The sequence below is a fragment of the Thunnus albacares genome, chromosome 21 (genome assembly GCF_914725855.1).
Source record: "Thunnus albacares chromosome 21, fThuAlb1.1, whole genome shotgun sequence".
Classification (NCBI taxonomy): Eukaryota; Metazoa; Chordata; class Actinopteri; order Scombriformes; family Scombridae; genus Thunnus; species Thunnus albacares.
The window spans coordinates 4,740,686-4,761,744 of NC_058126.1; the positions used below are offsets into that span (position 1 = coordinate 4,740,686).

Below are 21,059 nucleotides of genomic sequence, written 5' to 3' on the forward strand. Positions count from 1 at the left end.
TAATGTCTCTGGCATGGCTCTTTCTACATGCATGCTTATATATTTAGATGATGCCATTCTGATTTTAAAAAAGCAAATGATCACACCTTAACCCAGGAGTACCCAAGATGTGATAATCATGTCATCACAACAGCATTGTGGTATACACTAAACATACGGCTTCAGGTGAGAGGCTGTCGGACAAACCTAGCAAACCCAAAAGTGTAGTGAGGTTGAACATTTGGTGGTAACACTTATTTGTGAGATCTTCCTTCCTACATTCAGAGGAAAGTAACTGGCCATGCATTTGGTTTTTAAGACCTTTCAACAGTTGCCATCACCACGACAACCATGACACATTCCCCTGAAAATCACCAGAAACGCCTTTTTCGGTTAAACAAGTGACTGTGTTAACTGGCAACTTTCAGTTGAATGCGTCGTGGTTGCATGCAGTGACGGCAGCTGGTTCCTGAAAGCCTTATTTCATTTTAATCAATCAATCAGTGTGTTTGTCTGTCAAGTTAAACTGTGCTCAGCAAGAAGCCTTCACCCTGTAACGTTTCTTATAATGTGGGGAACAGTTGGCAGTGCAGCTACAGTCTAACTTGTGATTTTATTGTGTTATCTTCAGTTGGAAAGTGGCCTGTATTCAACCAGTTAACCTGCTTTGTCATTGTGCACTAAAAGTAGAATTTGTGGCTAAATAGTGTGTAAACTGTGTGGTCACACAGCCAGGATTCACTGGGTTTGACCAGCCTAATGTCTGTTTAACTTGTGACACCATCAGTGTGGATACTGCAATGAGATTCAACTTTAAAAAGATTAAAAATAAAAATAAAATAAGTAACAGTTAGCTGTTACTTAGGGTTATGTTGTAACTTATCTCCGTGGTGCAACCGCTTTGTGATCTGTGCAGCTTTTTTGTAATTTACCACTGGCTCTAATGTCTCTGCAGCATTTTGATATCTTGACAACACCATAACACATATTCACTGTAAACAGCTTTATACTTAATGGTGGTGGGATGATGCGTTTGGGGGAGAAGGGTTTGGGGGTGTTATGCTGCCCCTTATTTGTTTGGATCAGATGGCCAATTCTCACACATTGAACCTTTAAGGACTTCTGGATTAGCTTCAACCGAATGGTAGTTGCTGCTTGTCTCTGACTGAACTAAAAACTGAAGTAAAACCAGGAAGGAGACATGTAAATGAGGCCTAGATGTGGTTTGAGGCCAATGTAAAAAAATGTGACCTGCAGCATGGAAGTTTAACCTTCCTGTTGTTCTCGAGTCAATTTTGATCCGGGAGGACAACAGGTGTCATTATGTGCTGTCATCAAAAAAATCGAAATGGTTTTAAAACAGCATCCTGACTAAACTTTTACATATACCAGTCTGCCATAATTCATCAAGATATTTTCCTCTGATCTCAACTGTAGTTAAAATAATTCATAATTTTCTTAATCAGGATACTGTTTTGGCCCAAATTGACCCAAGGACAATAGGGGGGGTTAACTCAGAAAGTATAAAGGTTATGGTACTTAACCTCTGAAAGTTGATGCACTTTAAAGGCTATGGTCAGTTGTCATTTTCCCACCATGTTTGCACAGCAGATTGAGAAAGTGATGAGCCCAGACAAGTGACTTGAGATTGAATTCCCCCGGTGGCTATCACTTAGATTGGTGTTGATGGTTAGAAGATTAAAATAAACCAAACTTCCTTCCTTCCTTCTTCTTTTAGCCACTTCTCATTCTCGATTGCAACACATAGGATGTTTTTCACCGGCGTAACATGCAGAATGTACAGTTTCTTATTTTCTGAGAGTTTCCCTCTAAAAAAAAAAACTAAAAAAAACTTTGCCTAAGTTAAATGTAGCCAGAGTTTCATTTCTCAATCGAATGTCTAAAACAATTTTATCTCAAAAATCTTAGTATGGTGTAAGCAAAGAGCTGATAACAGAGGAGGAGTTGCATTTTTCAAATAGCGTCCTTTTAAGTAATGTGTGCTTATGTCAATATTAGGTGTGACTGTGGTTATTTAACCTTATCTTGCATTCAGTTCATGACATACAGTATTTGACATGAGCAGCATGGAAGGAATGTGGAAAAAGTCACAGTTAGTCATACAATATATAGGGTGTGTATGGGCTGAAATCAGCGAAGGAGCATATTTACTGATATCAGTGTCTTGTTTGTATGACCCACAGTCATTTTTTTTATCATCTTTGATATCCATATTTCACAGTAATGTATTAACTAACACAATTAACACCTGCTTTTTCTCCGAGATGCCATTTTGTGAGTGAAACATGAGTTTGGAAAGAAACACTGATCAACTTTACAGTCTAGACATGTGAGATAAACAGTCTGAAAGTTGTTTATTCTGCTGTTTTTAAAGACTTATAGCCCTTCTTTCCTCTTTTCAACAGCTTGCATTCGTAAAACACTTCCCCATCTCTCCTTCAATCGGTGTTGAGTGTACGTCTGTGGCTTGTCTGGCAACGGTTGCAACTTGCACAGACTGATTGCAGAAATAATTTTAAACATAAACATGGTTCATTTCACATTTACAGTTCACAGTTGCATGCAACATAATCAACGAAGTCATTTTCAAATGCATCTCCATGTTTTTGCATACTGGAGGTTCACTGTTTGTAATCAGTGTGAGCACTGCATCAGTATTTGTATATAATATTAATATACAAATGTATTAGTATTTGTATTAGTGTAAGATTGTTTATTGATCTCATTAGTTTGCATGGCTTAAAGAGGAACTATGTACTCTAAATCCACACAAAGGCGTTATTTCCTTTCCTGTCACATCTGCTCACACTTTTAGCATCTCTGCAAGCTTGTGGTTTACCACGAGTGCAGAGGAGATGCAAGAAGGCCGTCTGTGTGATCTATATGAAAGGTTTTGACATGCTGGGGAATGTTACAGTGCTATTTCTACATGCATGGTTATATGTTTAGATGATGCCATTCTAATTTTAAAAAAGCAAATGATCACACCTTAACCCAGGGGTATCCAAGATGTGATAATCATGTCATCACAACAGCATTGTGGTATAGACTAAACACACGGCTTCAGGTGAGAGGCTGTTGGACAAACCTAGCAAACCCAAAAGTGTAGTGAGGTTGAACATTTGGTGGTAACACTTATTTGTGAGATCTTCCTTCCTAACTTCAGAGGAAAGTAACTGGCCATGCATTTGGTTTTTAAGACCTTTCAACAGTTGCCATCACCACGACAACCATGACACATTCCCCTGAAAATCACCAGAAACGCCTTTTTCGGTTAAACAAGTGACTGTGTTAACTGGCAACTTTCAGTTGAATGCGTCGTGGTTGCTCGCAGTGACGGCAGCTGGTTCCTGAAAGTCTTATTTCATTTTAATCAATCAATCAGTGTGTTTGTCTGTCAAGTTAAACTGAGCTCAGCAAGAAGCCTTCACCCTGTAACGTTTCTTATAATGTGGGGAACAGTTGGCAGTGCAGCTATAGTCTAACTTGTGATTTTATTGTGTTATCTTCAGTTGGAAAGTGGCCTGTATTCAACCAGTTAACCTGCTTTGTCATTGTGCACTAAAAGTAGAGTTTGTGGCTAAATAGTGTGTAAACTGTGTGGTCACACAGCCAGGATTCACTGGGTTTGACCAGCCTAATGTCTGTTTAACTTGTGACACCATCAGTGTGGATACTGCAATGAGATTCAACTTTAAAAAGATTAAAAATAAAAATAAAATAAGTGAGGAAATGTGAATGCTTCTTGTTGGCGAAACCATTTAATTTAATGTATTATAAAAAGGACTAGACGAATATATACTGTATTGAACATATGATAATTTAAGACTTGTAGGAGGATGCCTACATGTTTGGTGCATGTTTTCAACAGTTGCCGTCACCACGACAACCATGATACATTCCACAACCACAAATGGTTTCATTTTTAAAGTAAGATGACACATGAGTCACATCTTTTTGAGAGCTCTGATTAAACAAATGCATAAGAAATATATAAATAGACAAGCAGAATGATAGATGTAGGTAGGTTTTAGATGGGTAGGCTTTGCAGAACATGTTGTTTTACAGTGGAAAATTTGTGACTTCATGATTTCCACATGCCAGGAAAGACAATATTTCCTTTAAACCCATCAATTACTTCCTGCATTTCCTCTGAAATCTGCCTCAAATTGTGCAAAGACCCAGAAAAGAAGAAGTAATTCTGCAAAATAAGACAGAGTTTGTGGATTCACTGTGAAAGGAGGAGGATGACTAGGTCATGTGCCACAATAATCATACCTCCGTTTCATGGGGGTTAATGCAGATATCAGCATTCAGTATGTTACTAATAAGTTTCAGTACTTTATTATTCACCAGGGCAGATGAGATGCAGTGTCATGCTCATCACACTTCTGTCTGACAGGATGTTGTGAAATGATTGTCTGTTTTCTGCTAACACGCTAGCCAATGACTTTAACCACCAGTTGTTTAGAAATAATATCTGCAGCAAGTGAAACAAACAAATTATGTTTTATAGAGACATGATCCATAATAATCATGTCTCTATAAAGTTGTGTACACATTTGTTTTTACAGTAAAGTGAAGGACAAGATACTGGTTGCACAATACAGAGATAACATAAAAAATAGTTTGTCAAAACAATCCCAATTCAAATTCCACTTGGTAGATTTTTCTGGAGGTTTGAACCGTAATCAAATGGTCTTCATCAGTTGAAGGAGTTTGCTCAGTTGTCATGGAAATAGATCTGTTGACAGTCTAAAGCGGCAGCAATCATGACAGCTGCTGATTACTCATGTGACATCTGAGTAGTCTTCAACTACTCATCACGACCTTTTCATAAATAAATTCAAAATTCAGGAAAAAAGCTAGGATGTGGATCTGCTGTGAATATTTTGTCACTACATTTTGTAAGGTCAATGATTAATTACTGTGCTTAACTTTTAGATGAAATGAGACCTCTGTTATATATTAATGCAAATTAACACTACGGATTTGTACAGGAACATAGAGAATTTATTCCCTAACCACACTACATATGAGTGTATGTGTTAATTAATCAATCTCTAAAAACTTTTCTCATATTAGAGTTCTCAAGATACACAGTAGGAATCAGTGCTACAGGAAAAATTTCCTCAATTGGTCCTCTTTTTCTCCTTTTTTGGACCTGAATTCTTTGCTTTAAGCTCACTAAACTCTTCACAGAATCTTTCTTCTACAAAAACACTTTTCTCAGAATTGCAACCAGACAAAATCTTTGCTCCCCGTCGGCTCTTTCATTTCGAGGAACTGAAATTCTCACAATTTATGATGTTAACATCTTCCAAACATGTACTTTTATATGTAAGATACACTTCAAGGAGGGAAATATTCATGATCATTTCAGGTCTCACTTTGAAACCAACTCTCAGACAATCATCTAACCTTCATCTGAAAACCAGAGGTCAATTTTCCATCAGATACAAGGGTCCAAATTTATGGAACTACTATTCTCATTGGGTTAAAATTTATTCATCCTCAAAGTGTTTTAGAGCAGATTTATAAAAAAAAAAGATTTTAATTTTGGTTTAATAATCCCATTTGAGAGAGGCCTCCACACTGAACAGTTTTAAAAGCACGTTAAGAACCTTACTTCTCACAACAGTCTACGGCGAAATTCTTAGTGTGTGTGTGTGTGTGTGTGTGTGTGGTGTGTGTGTGGTCTGTCATAGGCTACTTTCGGGGACAAAAACCAGTTAAGGGGGGACGGCTTGTCCAATTGGGGACAAAATTTTTGGGTCAGTGGTTAAGGTTAGGGTTAGGTTTAGGTTTAGGCAAGCAATGGTTATGGTTAGGGTTAGGGTAAGTTTCCAGGAAATGAATGTAAGTCTATGTAATGTCCCCAAAAGTGACCAATGACAACATGTGTGTGTGTGTGTGTGTATTTTGTATATTTTGATATTTTTATATTCTGCACTGACTCTTTCTGCACCTGTACTTGTTTTATTGTGTTAAGATGTGCTATATAAATAAAGTTGACTTTGCTTTGCTTGGTTTGTTATTTGTTTAGTTTTTCATGTACATATGTAGGTATATTATGTAGGTAAAGGTATTCAATAAGCCTACTAGTTTTTTCCCCTCTCCCTGCACATTGATTATGTTGTTGTTGCTGTTTGTGTATTTGTTTGACTTTAACCTGTACAAATAAATAAACTCAAACTAAATCAACAAATCATTGCAAGCTCATAAATAACATGACTGGTGAGAGATGTGAAGTTCACACCTGCTGCTGTCCTCTCTTTCTCACTGTCATGAAACGAAAACACGTGACCCATGATAACATTTCAACCACAACGACAACTTCTCAGTAGTTTTGCTGTTGCTGTGAACAACTTCAGAGAATCCGAGAAAGAAACAGACTCTTCTGTCTTGTGACATTCATAGTTTGGATTGCGTGACAAGCAGTCTAAGATATTCGATGTTTTCCATTCACTTTCACTTTGATTCTGCTTTTTCTCATTTAGGTTTATATTCAATTGGACATTTTTCATAATTAAACCAACACAATTTGATTTTGCATTAAGTTTATTAGCATTTTTGACATAACCCTAACCCTAACCCTAATCCACATAATTCACAGATGTAGGGGGCAGCTGTGGCTCAGGAGGTAGAGCGGGTCGTCCACCAATCAGAGGGTCTGTAGTTCGATCCCCGACTCCTCCCGTCTGCTTGCCAAAGTGACCTTGGGCAAAACATCGAACCCCAAATTGCTCCTGATGGTTGTGGCAGCATCCTGCGTGATAGCTTGCTGTCATCATTGTGTGTGAATGTGTGTGTAAACGGTTGAGTGAGCAGCAGAAACACTGTAAAACACTTTGGATAAAAGCGCTATGTATATATATATATATATATATATATATATATATATATATATATATATATATATATATATGCAGCCAATTATCTATTTACTATTTAATGCAAATGTGCATATTTAGTTAATTTTGTACTGTCAACACTTAAGTTCTGTTATCTTTAAATGGTACAAATATAATTTTCATCTTTTGAGTTATGTTGCTGGTGCAGGTGACGTCTGGGACCTTGTACCACGAAGCAAGATTAGTTTAACTTGGGTTTAATACATCTTCTTATTCTATTGTAGTTATATGATTGTATTGTTTACATTTCACCTAATGGAATACCACTTTTTGCTGTCGCTATGACCAAATTTTCCCACAGGCACAGTATCTACTGTTTCATATTAAGTACTTTGTTTATGGTTCTGATGATGTCGCCTGTAATTACCAACCTTCCCTCTTTTCCATCAGAGTTGACAGCTTCATGATACTGGTTATCCAGGATGGCCAATGTTCAGTGCAGCAGGCAACCCCAAGACAGCCAGACTAAGTTGAACTTGCTTTGTGTTACAGGCCCCTGGCTGCCAATCTGTAAAATACTGACGGATGCATTAAGCACTGTTAAATATAGTACACCTGGACCCTGGACTGTACCAACCTCCTGCCACAGCACAGTATTATTTTAGTCTTCTCATCTGATACATTATGCTATTAAAACTGGAGGCACTGTAACCTGAAGTGAGTGAACATAATTACTGTTGAGTGAAAACCATGTATCTCCACATATGTTAAAGTTTATGTTCAGATTGTGTTGTGTATATTTCTGGGCTTTATTGTATCTTCTCTCAGCTGAATCTTTTTTTTTTTTTTTACAACATAAGCACTGCTGAACACTACTGTGTAGTAGTTCTGTGTATTTTATGTGTGGACTATGTCTTGAATTGCTTTTGTCTTCTTGGTGTGTATGTTTCTTTCTTTTTTTGTGCACACACTGCAAACGCCACACGTGCACTCGCCCACTTGTCAAGAATATGGTGAAAGATGACTCATCTGATCACTTTTATCCACATCTCTGTAGACCACTGAACTCTCAAATGTACATTCATCTTTGAAATAAGGGGTTTATTCACCGCAACCTTACTATAATATCCCTCTTTATGTAATTGTCAACAGACTGTTCTTGCTGACAGTCTGATCACGTCATGCATTGACATTTTCAGTCACCCGAGGAAGAGTTGCTCTTTTCTTTTCTTTTCTTTTCTCTTCTTTTTTGTTTTTCAATTAAAATTAAAATAATGATGTAAACATTATGATTCCTTCTAATATCACAAATCATATCACAACTACAATATCAGTCAAAATAATCACAATTAGATATTTTCTCAGAATCTTTCAGCCATAATTAGAATTAAAGAGGGAAATCAAAATGACTAGTGAAAAGATTATATTTAATATAAATCAGTCAGTTTAATTTAATTTAATTTGGATTGAATTGTCTGTAACTGCAGTAGCTTTATATAACTTTTGACCTCTTTTACATTGTTTTAAGATGTAAATATAAAGATGCTGGTCTTTGTCATTTTGTGCTGCTTGTTCATCATTACTATTCAATTAATTAATTTGTAACTTGTTAGTGCGAGATGTGTTGACTGTGAAGTTGTAAACTTCAACAACTAGAGAAAAGGTCACACAGACTCATTTTTCGACACATACAGTGAGAGTGATGAATGATTGATGGTGTGATCTGTTATGCAGTTTGAGGAGATTTTCATTCATTAATAGGTTACTTTGAAAAGTTTGATCTCCATTAAGTGCTGACTCTGCTTTTTACTTCAGACGGATTTATTTAAAATGTATTTATTCATTTCTTTTTCAAAAAAGAGCAGTGAGTACTGTGATTAGGAATGTTTCATAGACCACACAAATTTCACCCTGTACTTTTCCAAATTAAAAGCATGGTCCAAGCAAAAACAGGTGACCGATTTAGAGTTGATGTTTTGATTTTAAAGCAGAAATTCTTCACAGTTTAACTCTTAAGCTGACTGAAGGAAACCTGAAGCAGTTTCTCTTTTGCCTGAAATATTTCTGTTTCCTTTTGGTGTGGGTCTGTGATTGATGTGTGTGAGTGTCTCCCCCTGCAGGTCAGAATGAAGACCTGTTCATATTTGTTGGTGGTGGTGTGGTGGAAAAAAAATCAGTAAAAACAATTATTAAACATGCATTAATGCACAACTGACATGTGGAAGAGGGTAAAAACAATAGCCTGTGACATACTTGATACAGTTTTAACTGAAAAATACCCAAAATATCTAAGACAAACCATTAAAATACTAATTTGTGAGGAGCGTTTTGTATTGTTGATATATATATTTTGCCAATTTTCATGCTAAAATGTTGAAATATTTCATGTTTTCCTCAGACTTTTTGTTCTCTTCATGCAGGAAAAGCCTCTGAATGGATGTTTGGATCATCAGCAACACTGAAACTGTCCACTGAAACCAGTCTGATGAGAGTCTTTGAAGGTTCGCTGCACACAAACACCATGTACAGCACATACTTCACCTGTGTGTGGAGTCGATGTTCACTACAGGTCAGTGTTTATCAAAACTTTGTCGCCAGCAAGTGGAGAAAAGAAGTCCTGCAGCCACCAAGTTTAAATGAAAAAAGTTTTGAGGAAATGTTAAAGGCCCTGCACACCCACACAAGTGTTTCCAGTATTACATGACATTACATTGTTTGTTTGTTGTATGTTGTTTGTTGTATCATTGCTGTGTTATATATCATTGTGTCTCGTACCTTTTCCATTTGTTTTGTTGTTTGGGACCCCCTTAAAAACAAGATGATACATCTCAAGGGGTTTATCCTGATATATAATAAATTCAATCATAACTCAATCAGTCTCATCGATGGATCAATCCACATATCCAAGAATTTACTGCATCAGCTAAAACTACATACAGTGCAACAAAAATACATATGCAGTTACACAAAACACAAACAAGAAATAGAAAATACAAATTGTAATGGTCACTCTTCAGAAACTGCTTCAGATTGGAGTCAAAATAATCCCAGTTATGATCCAGTTTGAGTTCTGTGTGTTACACAAAACAGATTAAGTCTGAAAACTCCCCACATAAGTCTGGGAGATATCTCAAACTAATTTGAATTTTTGTTTTTGCATGATATGTAAAATGTCTAAATCAGATAAATTGAGATATTAAATTATGCACACAAAGTTTATTTTTAAGTCATAAAGTAAGGTAGATGATAGCTGCTACATTAGCCTTTTGAGTCACGACTTAATTAGTCACAATACTTAAACACCTGCAGCAGTTTACGGATCTGTCATGACTCCAGGTGACAGACTCCAGCTGTCTCTGACTATTTCATAATGAGTTTTGTGTTTTTTAGGCATAATGATGACAGTCTTGCAGGTGGTGCAGGTCTTTTATTATTCTTGCTTGATGTTTCAGGTCTGCATTTTGCAGGGAAATGAAAAGCGTGAATCGACACCAAGCTTGAAAAAAACTTGATATTTGATTTTTTTTGTCCGTATCGGCCAGTCCTATATCCACAGCTGCACCCTGAGTTACTGATCTAGAAATGCTGACAGGTTTTCTCAGGTCTCTGAGCAGCAGCAGCTTCGGTTTTGACATTTATAGATCAGTTCACAATTGGAAAATTTAATAAAGTTGTCAAAATGAATATATATTTTATTTCTTAAGCACATGGCAGTGGTGCTGATCTTACTGGCTTCCTATGAAAGCATTTATTGTAGCTTGAGACCATGAACTTGTACAATAACTTTAATGTGAGAAATCTATGAATGCATAAAATGGTGAGAAGTTATTGATGAGATTAAAGATTTACATGTTTTTTTAAATGGGAAACTAAAATACATATTTTTGGCAGGAAGCAAATTTGGTCCATATGAGATGAAAAATTGTTTATGTTTTCAGAATTGTATATAAAACCTCATAAAATGTTCCACACTGAGAAAGATGAGCTCATTAGATGCAAATAAAACATTTTGTAAAAAAAAAAAAGAGTAGAAAATCGAGATATTTTCTACAAAGCTACAACCTGACCAGTTAAAAATAAAATAAAACAAGCTGAATACAAGCCAAATTAAAGTTCACTCTGTCTTTGCTAAGGCTTCCAGTGAAATGCAGATTATAAACAACACATTCATGCTCATGAACGTTAATGTGAAGCAATCACCTTTTTGGATATCATGGTTTGAGTCTCTTCCTCTTTGCTGTTGCTTCATTTGTCCTTCATTTGTCCTTCATCTGTCCTGTCACCATGACGATGTGTTTCTTTGGCTTCTCTAAACAGGTGTCAACATGCCGATGGCTTTTTATCTTCATCAACGTGTCTTAGTGTTTCGGCATAAAAAGGAACATATCATGCTGTAGCAATAACGGTTAATCAGATAGGAAATAATCAGTTTAGACTGGCAGTTTGGAGACACACCTGGTTTTTAGTTCATGTTGATATCAGTAACTGACAGATGTTACTTCATCATAAGCTCAGATAAAGTGGAACGACATGTAAATGTATATCATTGCTTCACATTGCATTGCATTGTATTCTGTTAAGATACAGAAGAGAAGATATGTTGCAGATTATATTTAAGGACCAGTGGAGATACTGATGCTTGTTGCATTGAACCTTTGTCCAGACATTTTACTGCCTAGTTCATAATACATGTGCTCAATTGGAAGAGCAAACAGAACTGAAGTGAAATATGAAATATGTTTGTCTTCACCTGGTTAATACTGAGAATATTTGTTTTATGACCAGATTGTTGTGAGAATATGTTTCAGGCTGGTTTCTCTGAGCTGCAGGTTTAGTGTTTTTCATACTTTTCACCCTCCAACTGGTGAAGTATCAGTTTTTGGGTCATGGAACAGATCTATGTTTTGGGACTTTAAGCCCATGTAGCTCTGTAGTGTTTTTTGTTTGTATTTGGCCTGCTGGTATTTAAGGCTTTCTTGAGCCTGCTTGTGTTTTTGGTTGTCTGTTTGCACTGTTTCCCTCCTGTCTTCCTGTGCTCTTCCCCAGCCTGCTTTTCCCTCACACCTGTCCTGCATTCAGCCTCGTAGGCCCTGCCCTTTTCCCAGTGTTTTCTCCAGCCTATCAGCTTCTTTCCTGTTCTCCTGTTTCATCTCCTCATTCCCCTCACTTGAGTTTCTCAGCCCATCTCCCCACCTGCACCTCATCTCCTCGTTAGTTCATTTAGTATTTCAGCCTTGTGTTTTAGTTCAGTCTTGTTGGATCCTTTGTAGCTCAGTTTTGTTCTGTCCTGTTCAGTTATGCTTTGCCTGCATTTCTGAGACTTAACAAAGATAATTCTTCAGTTCCTGTGCCTGATGTCTCCTGTATTTGGGTCCATCTGCTCTGCTACTATGAACTCCTGTACTAAAAGTGAACTTTATAAATGTAGAAAAACAACAATCAGTCACTTTTCAAATCAATTTAATATGATTTATTTCTGGCTTCAGGTTTATTTCTCCCAAAAAAGAACAACTCTGCTTGAAACATCTTGATATTTCAGTAAAAGCAATAAGTAGTAAATCATCAGAAATTGTTCTGGGCTGCTGTTTTTATTCCAGATCATCTTCATCCACCACTTCAAATCTGCGTTTGCCTGAGATCACTGGAGGACACTTCAATTTTCCCTGTGGTGCAGAGAGGCAGAAAGGTTAAAACACTTATTTTAACACTTTAATGTCCTAAAATTAAAAGCATGATAAAAACAAAAAATTGATTTTTTCACCTATTTTCACTTTTATTTCAATACAAATATAAATAATTTTGCTATAAATATAAATACTGGGCTCTCTGCACATCACTAGTAAGAATACAATTCAACATGTAATTTTCAATAATAAATGGGTAATGAATGAATATTTACTTGGCTTTAAATTGAAGAATTGAGGGAATTTTCTGTTTTTCCCTAAATTCAGTACCAAATTATATTATTCTTTCCAGTATACTTGCAAGGAAGTAATTAGGACCATGAAATAGTGTGAACCAATCCTTGGCTGGAAAAGTTCAGTTAATACAGTATTTTGTTTTTATGGTTCCATAGCCTTCAAATAATTTCAGAGAAATTTGCAGCTTGGCAGTAATCATAGGGGAAATATAGACTGTTTAACTGGAACACTTCTAATTAATTAATTCCAATTTTTTAGCCAGCAAAACCTAAAGTATTTTAGTAAACCCACAACAGGTCAGTTGATCATGCAAAAATGTGAAATTTGTCAACATGGTAAAAATCTAATTCATCATATCCTGCAAGGTTTGAAACTATTCTGATTCTCCAGACCTTCTAACTATAGCACACTATGTACTCGTAATATATCACATTTGTTAACCCAGCAGATTTTAACAACCAATTGTCACCTCATTTATTTCCTTTTTGAGCCACGGGAGATTTGGTTTGAGACACTTCTCCTCATCGCTGTCGGTTATAATCCTAGAAACAGGAAACAGAGAAATGAAACAATTATACATTTTTATTATTACCTGAATGTTGGCTGATGTTTCTATCCACAACACCTTATTAAACATTAGTCCCACGGTGTTTTTTTAATTAAATATTGACTTGAAGAGAGCCCAGTATTCCTCTGTTGTTGTTACAGCAGTGTCTTAAGTGTCGAATATCAGACAAACATTTATCATTTGACAGATTCCTTTATGCAACCAAACCTGAGTGAAGCTCAAGTATCCTGTAATACAGTATATTTAACCCTGAAACAGCTATGCCTTCATGTCACTAAGTGGTGTTCTGGTATCATGAAGTTCTTCTCGACTAGTTTTCCAGCAGATTACAGTAATGACATCAGAGAGAGATGAATACAGATTTATTCAGGTTTAGTATGTTTAAAGACATGTTCAAAAAAACATGCTGTACTTACAGGAAGGCATGGTGCCGGCAACCAGATCGTGGATGCTGTTCAACACATGCCTTGATTTGCCAATCCTTCTTCAGAGCATAGGCCTTCTCGCAGCAGGAAATGGGAGGACGTGCCAGACCTTCACACAGAGAGAGTCACTGTGAATTAATTTTTTACTCATCAATACAACAAGCATGACACTGTTACACACTGGGAGGGACCCAGACAACATGATCCGTCCAAGATTCAACATTAATTCTTCTTTATTCATATAGACATCAGACTGTGATTCATTTCTAAAGGGGTTAAAAACTTAGAAACGTAGGTCTTTCCCAGTTTGTAGTTTTTATTGAAGCAAGACTCTACAGCTGCAAGGGGTTGCATAAAGGGCCAGTATAAGATCAATAAGGAGCTTTTAGCTGTAAGTCATACAAAGATATTCCAGTAGAGTCCAATAATTTAAATATAGACCTTTAAATTGTAACTACTGTTTTTTTTCATCTTGTTGTGGTCTATGCCCCTCATTGTTTTAGAGTTGACTTCTTGTAATCTAATTATTTTAGTATTTTTACTGTTTCCTCTGTTGGTTTTTACTTTTAATCAATTTATTTGTATAACACCTTTCATACAGGTCAGTGCGATTCAAAGTGTTTCACAGATCTCACATTGTAAACAAATGTAGACAGTAGAACAAGCACTATGCAACTATGTTTGAAAATGTGCTAAATAGATGAATACATAAATAAACAATAGTAATAATAATCATTATTATTGTTATATTTACTAATTGTACCCTTAATGCTATTGTGTGCAGCAATCTATAGGTTGGAGAAAAACCTTTCATGTATGGTACTACATTACTGTGCAATTTATTACTGCTCTATAAAAACATGAGATATTGTACCTTATATTTGTTGCATTAAGCACAAAGTCATAATGACATTACAGATCAATAGTCTGTTGACTAGTATAACTTCATTACTCTGTATGTAAAACAATGCAAAAAGTGTAGATGAAGAGCTGTACCTCCTGATGCACAGAACAGCATCACGATAGCCAGGGTGAGCAGACAAATGCAGAGAGTCTTCCTCATCTTCAAACGCTTGTTGACACTGGATCTTTGCTGTAAACACCTCCTGTGTTCAGTTACTAACAACTCGCTAAAGTCCAATGATGAGTGAACCAGAGAGGTGTGATCTTATATTCTGCAGATTCACAAAAAAAGAGGAACAGTTCTTGTCGAGGGAAACGAACAGACTCACAAACGCCCTGGAGTTCGTTGGTCATGTCCATATATGTTCAGGTTTGTTGTGCATCCTCTTAAGTGGTGATGCTGCAGCTTTTACATTCACACTTTACTGATGCCCACATCCAGACTGACCTGCACTGAGTTCTCCAGCAGAGTACTACAATTCAACACCATCATATTCACAAGCCAACTCCCCAACAAGTTGAAGTTATTCAAACATTTCTTGGAGGCAGAGCTGCTCAAACCAGATCCTGGATTTCAGACATAAATGTTTTTTTATATTCACTTATTAAAGAGAGTTTCTTCTTTGCAATTTCAAATTTGTGTGTTAGCTAACTGTCGCTTTGAAAAATGAAATGTTGAAATGTCTCTGCTCAACACAGTTACACAATCTTTCCAAATATTGCAATGTCCTCAGAAAGATCAGATGTGATATGAAAGTGTTTTATAAATAATGGACAAATGTATTATTCCAAAAAAATCAATATGGCAGGAACATTTTGTCATTAGCAGAAAAGGGATGTAAAATAGAAAAAAAACAAAGATAAGGTGGAACTGACTACCAGTCTAGTGATTAAAGGATGGGTTCACAATTTTTCAAGTCTGGCTTAAAACAACAGTCAGGAGCCCAAATGAACAGTGAAACATGTTCTTCTTGTTGTAATAATTCCTCCTGTTCAAACTGACCATTAGAAGATCCCTTCATAATGCACTTACAATGTAAGTGATGTGGGACAAGATCCACAGTCCTCCTGCACAAAAAGTGTGCAAAATTTCTGTGCAAAGCAAGTAGATATCTGTCAATGTTACAGTCCTTTTAGTGCCAAAGTCCCTCCAGACATTTTACTGCCTGGTTCATAATACATGTGCTCGATTGGAAGAGCAAACAGTACTGAAGTGTCATCTGAAATATGTTTGTCATCACCTGGTTAATACTGGGAATATTTGTTTTTTATGACCAGATTGTTTTGAGAATGTTTTTCAGGCTGGTTTCTCTGAGCTGCAGGTTTAGTGTTTTTCATGCTATTCACACTCCAAGTGGTGATGTATCAGTTTCTGGGTCATGGAACAGGGGTCCGTTTCACAAAGCAGGTTCAACAAACTCTGAGTCTAATCCTGAACTCTGAGTTGATCTACTCTGAGATAGGAAACTCTGAGTTTCCGGTTCCAGAACAGCTAATTTGAGTCAGTTTAATCAACTCAGAGTAGTTTCACCTGGAGTTAAGCACATGCACCACAACTATAAAAAGCCAGCATCAGTGGAACCCTGATTCGATGAGTCACCATGGCAACGGGGAAAAGGAAGGCTGCATTTTTCAACCCACTAGAATTAGAAATCTTAATGCGCTCATACGGCGAGTTTGAACACATTTTCAAAAAGAAGTGCAATACCGCTGCAGCTGCAAAAGAGAGGGAGACAGCGTGGGAGAACATTGCTGCTCGGGTCAATGCGTAAGTTTAAATGTAGTCCTTTGCAATCACAATAATATTACAGGGGAAAACTGCTTGAATGGTAGCCTATTCATTTATTTCATTTAGGTGCAATCCCGTGGGGGAGAAGCGCACTTGGCAGCAGTTTAGGATGAAATATAAAAACATTGTTCAAACAGGTAAGACCTTGGCATAACTTCATGGGGGTACCTCATTTTGATCATGTTTTACATTGTAAAGTAAATATTAAGTAGCTGTTGCTGTGACTGTGCTGTTGTGTTAAATAATTAATCCTATTTAAACTAACACAGACTTCTACTTAGCCAACAGATAGAAGGCAGATGCCCGTAAAACGGGTGGTGGCCCAGCACCGCCACCTCTAACGGAGGCAGAGGAGCTGGCCCTAAGCCAGAATTTAGGAAGGCCAGTGGCTGAGGGAATCCCTGAGCTCATCCTCTGAGCCCACCCCCCAAGACACAAGTGCCTTTATAAAATGTAAAGTGTGGTGCAGACTGGAGCATTTACAATAAAGTTATAGCAACTTCCTCTGTCATGGCGAAACATCAAATCTCAACGGAGTGAGGATGACAATTTTCTGCAGGGTGAGACATGTCTGTCTTGCTCACACCTGTGGCATCAAAATTATGCAAGTTTTGGGCCCATTCACTTGAATTTCAATTAGTAAATTGAAAACTCTTGATGAGTTTGTGTGTAAAACAAATTACTTTCCTAATTTTCATCAAGTCTATTTTTAGAAAAGGAAAGAATTTTAACCCACATAACCTGGTCAAAGTTTGACTGAAATGTGTACTGTCAGGTGTGTAGAGACAATAAGTAACTGCAGCTGGACACAGAAAAATACTCATATATTTGAATGGAGAGTGTGAGCGAACCACTAGGTGTTTGGGCCCTAATAAGGGAAAAACTGCAGTACAGAGCTACAACTTTTAGTTTTGATGTACTTTATCACTAAACTGTCACTCTCACTCCATTTTTTCCCTTCCCCTCATAGGTCATCCCCACTATTGAATTATACATATAAGACCTATAATTATTGTAAAATAAATGATAATAACACCAAACTTCATACAAAGTTTGTATAATGTACTCTATGTATATAGGCCTTTCTGCTGTATCCTACAAAAATGAACTGCATTCAACCCCCACACCAGTGGCGGCTGGTGACTCAAATAATTGGGGAGGACAGGAGGAAAACCAACGTGGAATCTTACAACATACCGCATCAAACTATATCATTGTCCCCCGTCTGATGACATCAGAGGGGTGGGGGGCAATTTTATATGCCAATAAAACAATTTGCTTTTAAAAACAAAAAACCCCTGAGTGGTGTAAAGGCTGCGTCTTTAAAGACATTTAGCATATACATATTGTTTCTAAACAAAGAAGAGCTCATTTTAGCCATGCAAGGGAGATCAAAATATTAAAAAAGAATATTTGGTTGAAATAAACCATTACCAAATCTCAGTATTATTTACAACATAATTTTTCTCTCTTCTTTGGAGAAGACACGTAAAATGATGCTCCAAGGTAGGACGGCCTCCCTAACCAATCAACAATCAGAATGCAATATTGACATCGAGTTGGTCCAATGATAGTTTCCAGAATTCATCTTCAATTCTCTCCACTGTGAGGCAGAGTAGCAGCAGTATATAGCTCCTTGCAATAGCCAATGCAACAGCTGGCTTGTTGTAGCAGCCTGAGGGACTCTTATACATCCATGGAAGGACTGTTAAGGATTGTTGTTAAGCTAATGGGAGAAATTATCTGGACTGGGCAGCACAGCAGCAGCAGGACACCGCCAGGGAGCGGCTGGAGAGAGAAACAACCGGAGAAACAACCAGGAGAGTTAGCTTGTTTGTCATTGTTGCTAATGATATCAGACTGGTTAAGCAGCAGCCATAAAGTTCTGTTAACTAACAAACAAGATGACCAACAGCCACAAATGGATGTTATGACATGAATACTTCATCTCCATGATAGAAAGAAGAAGACATCAGATAACGTGCGTCAGATACAGCTTCTCTCTCTCTCTGTCTTTTTGGTCTCTAATTTCATCTCGGATGGTTAAATGTCTCTCTGTGTGGCTGTTGTGTGAATTTATCTCCTTAACAAGAGTGCAGCAGAGATATATATGATGTGCTGTGGGTAGTTTGCTTGTTGAAGTTACAGTGAGCTGTCTGGACTCACTCATTCATGTGGAATTGATCCCGTTTTTAATTGAGTGGTTGTTCAGTCACCTGTTGATGTTGTATGATTAGTGTGCAGGAGGTCTGGCTGCTTGCTTCTGACAGTTTCTTTAGTTCACTTTCAAGCTGAGCCATATATTAAGTAATAAGCTTAAAGTAATGTTGAAGAAAATCACTCAAGTCCTTGTTCAAAGTTTGCTGTGGTGGAAGTGGTTTAATAGCATTCCGGGAATGCGGTGAGCTTACTGACACAGAGCTGGTCTGATACAGTAGACTGACCTAGAGCAGAAGAAATTATTTTATACCGTAAGGATCAAAGCAGTGATCAACAAATGGTGAACAGAAGATAGGAAGGGAGGGCATTTGCATATAATATCAAGGCAAATCAAGGGGCAAATACAGGAGGGGTCAAATCAGCAGGGGTCAGGAGGTAGGAGGGACACAACTGGCATATGTTTGATCAAAGGGTTGTCTCAGACGTCACTTGATCATCAAGTCTCCAAACCAAATGTGTATTCTTCTTCAATTATCAAGTCTGCTCCCAAATGTGTATTCTTCTTCAATCCACGCTTTTTTTATGTAGCCATAGTCTACTCAGTCGAAATCTATTTCAATTTTAAACAAAAAATCTGAATTTTCCACCTCCATTGGTAGAATAGGTTGAGTTGCAGTGGTGTACATGATTTTAGTGGTTGTTTGATAAATGAGTTAAGACAGGTGATCAAAAGGCTAATAACAGTCTAGATTCCAAATCCAAGCAAGACAAATTCAAAGATTACATAAATTAATGCTCCTAATTTTTCTTTAAACCAATCAAACAGACCAGTGGTGACAGGGTTATGCAACGATTTGGCAATATTATTCAAGTGGTTAGTTATCTCTTGTATGGTGGCATTGTGGTCACGTATGAAAGTATAACATTCAGCTCCAATTAGTGCACAGGTTCTTCCTTGAGAAGCCAGTAAATAATCCAATGCAGCATGATTTTGTAAAGTCATCATTCTAACAGCAGTCATTTCTTGTGAGAGCATGGACATGCCTTTTGCGGTAGTGTTTGCAAGGTCTTTAACCAAATGAGAAAGGTCTCTTACTTGATCCAAAGCCGCCATGACTCCGTAACTTGGAATGAGAGCACTGAAAAATCTTGTCCATGGTGTTTGTGTGTGTGTGCACAAGTCTCTTTTCACATTGCGTGCTTCAGGTGGCACAGTAAAGACTCTCATGGCTTGTATCACATGATCCAGACCGCATCTTCCAGACCATCCGGTAAAAATTCATAAGCTTTCATGCCACAAATCCAGTATACACCCTTTGGTAGTGGTATAGAACAATGACCGATCATTTTAGCAAGGTGATTATAATCATCAATGTGGTCTGATGATGGCTGTTGTTTTAGAGGCACATTCCTTTTTGACTTATCAGTGAGTTCTTCTGTTGAAGTGTAAATTGTGTCACATTTGGATGTTCCTAAGTGAATAGTTCCTTTACCTTCACCACACCATTTTAATGTCTTTGGAACCATTGTGAGGGTTAGAGGGTTCAGGAGTCTTGCAGGAATAATTGTTGATTTGAGGTGGGTTGGGACAAGCACAGTGTTCATAGGTTGAGTTAAAGTGTATTATGTGGCAGGTGTCACAGGAAGTAATGTGCAAGGCCATCAATGGATGTCCGTCTGAAAAACAAAGCTACAACTGACCAGTTAAAAATAAAATAAAACAAGCTGAATACAAGCCAAATTAAAGTTCTCTCTGTCTTTGCTAAGGCTTCCAGTGAAATGCAGATTATAAACAACATGTTCATGCTCATGAACGTTAATGTGAAGCAACCACCTTTTTGAATATCACCGTTTGGGTTTAGCCAAAACACTTTCCTGTTGCTTCATTTGTCCTTCATCTGTCCTGTCACCATGACAATGTGTTTCTTTGGCTTCTCTAAACAGGCATCAACATGCCAATGGCTTTTTATCTTCATCAATGTGCCTCAGTGTTTCAGCATAAAAAGGAACATATCATGCTGTAGCAATAATGGTTAATCAGATATGAAATATTCAGTTTAGACTGGCAGTTTGGAGACACACCTGGTTTTTAGTTACTACTGATATCAGTAACTGACAGATGTTATTTCATCAGAAGCTCAGATAACATGGAATAACATGTAAGTGTATATCATTGCTTCACATTGCATTGCATTGTATTCTGTTAAGATACAGAAGAGAAGATATGTTGCAGATTATATTTAAGGACCACTGGAGATACTGATGCTTGTTGCATTGAACCTTTGTCCAGGCATTTTACTGCCTAGTTCATAATACATGTGCTCGATTGGAAGAGCAAACAGAACTGAAGTGAAATATGAAATACTTTTGTCTTCACCTGGTTAATAATGAGAATATTTGTTTTATGACCAGATTGTTGTGAGAATGTGTTTTCAGGCT

General features: G+C 37.2%; 1 protein-coding gene across 1 annotated transcript in view; it reads right to left on the reverse strand.

Annotated features, from left to right (window-relative positions):
* Positions 1 to 15,462, reverse strand: part of LOC122972445 (eotaxin-like) — a 67,785-nt gene extending 52,323 nt beyond the window's left edge. The window contains exons 1-4 of the mRNA XM_044339558.1: positions 14,765 to 15,462; positions 13,760 to 13,877; positions 13,245 to 13,317; positions 12,298 to 12,517 (exon numbers count right to left, since the gene is read on the reverse strand). Coding sequence (XP_044195493.1) covers positions 12,443 to 12,517; positions 13,245 to 13,317; positions 13,760 to 13,877; positions 14,765 to 14,831 — 333 coding nt within the window. The 5' untranslated portion in view covers positions 14,832 to 15,462 and the 3' untranslated portion in view covers positions 12,298 to 12,442. Of the gene's footprint in view, positions 12,518 to 13,244; positions 13,318 to 13,759; positions 13,878 to 14,764 lie in introns of the transcript that reaches the window.
* Positions 15,463 to 21,059: the final 5,597 nt, after the last annotated feature.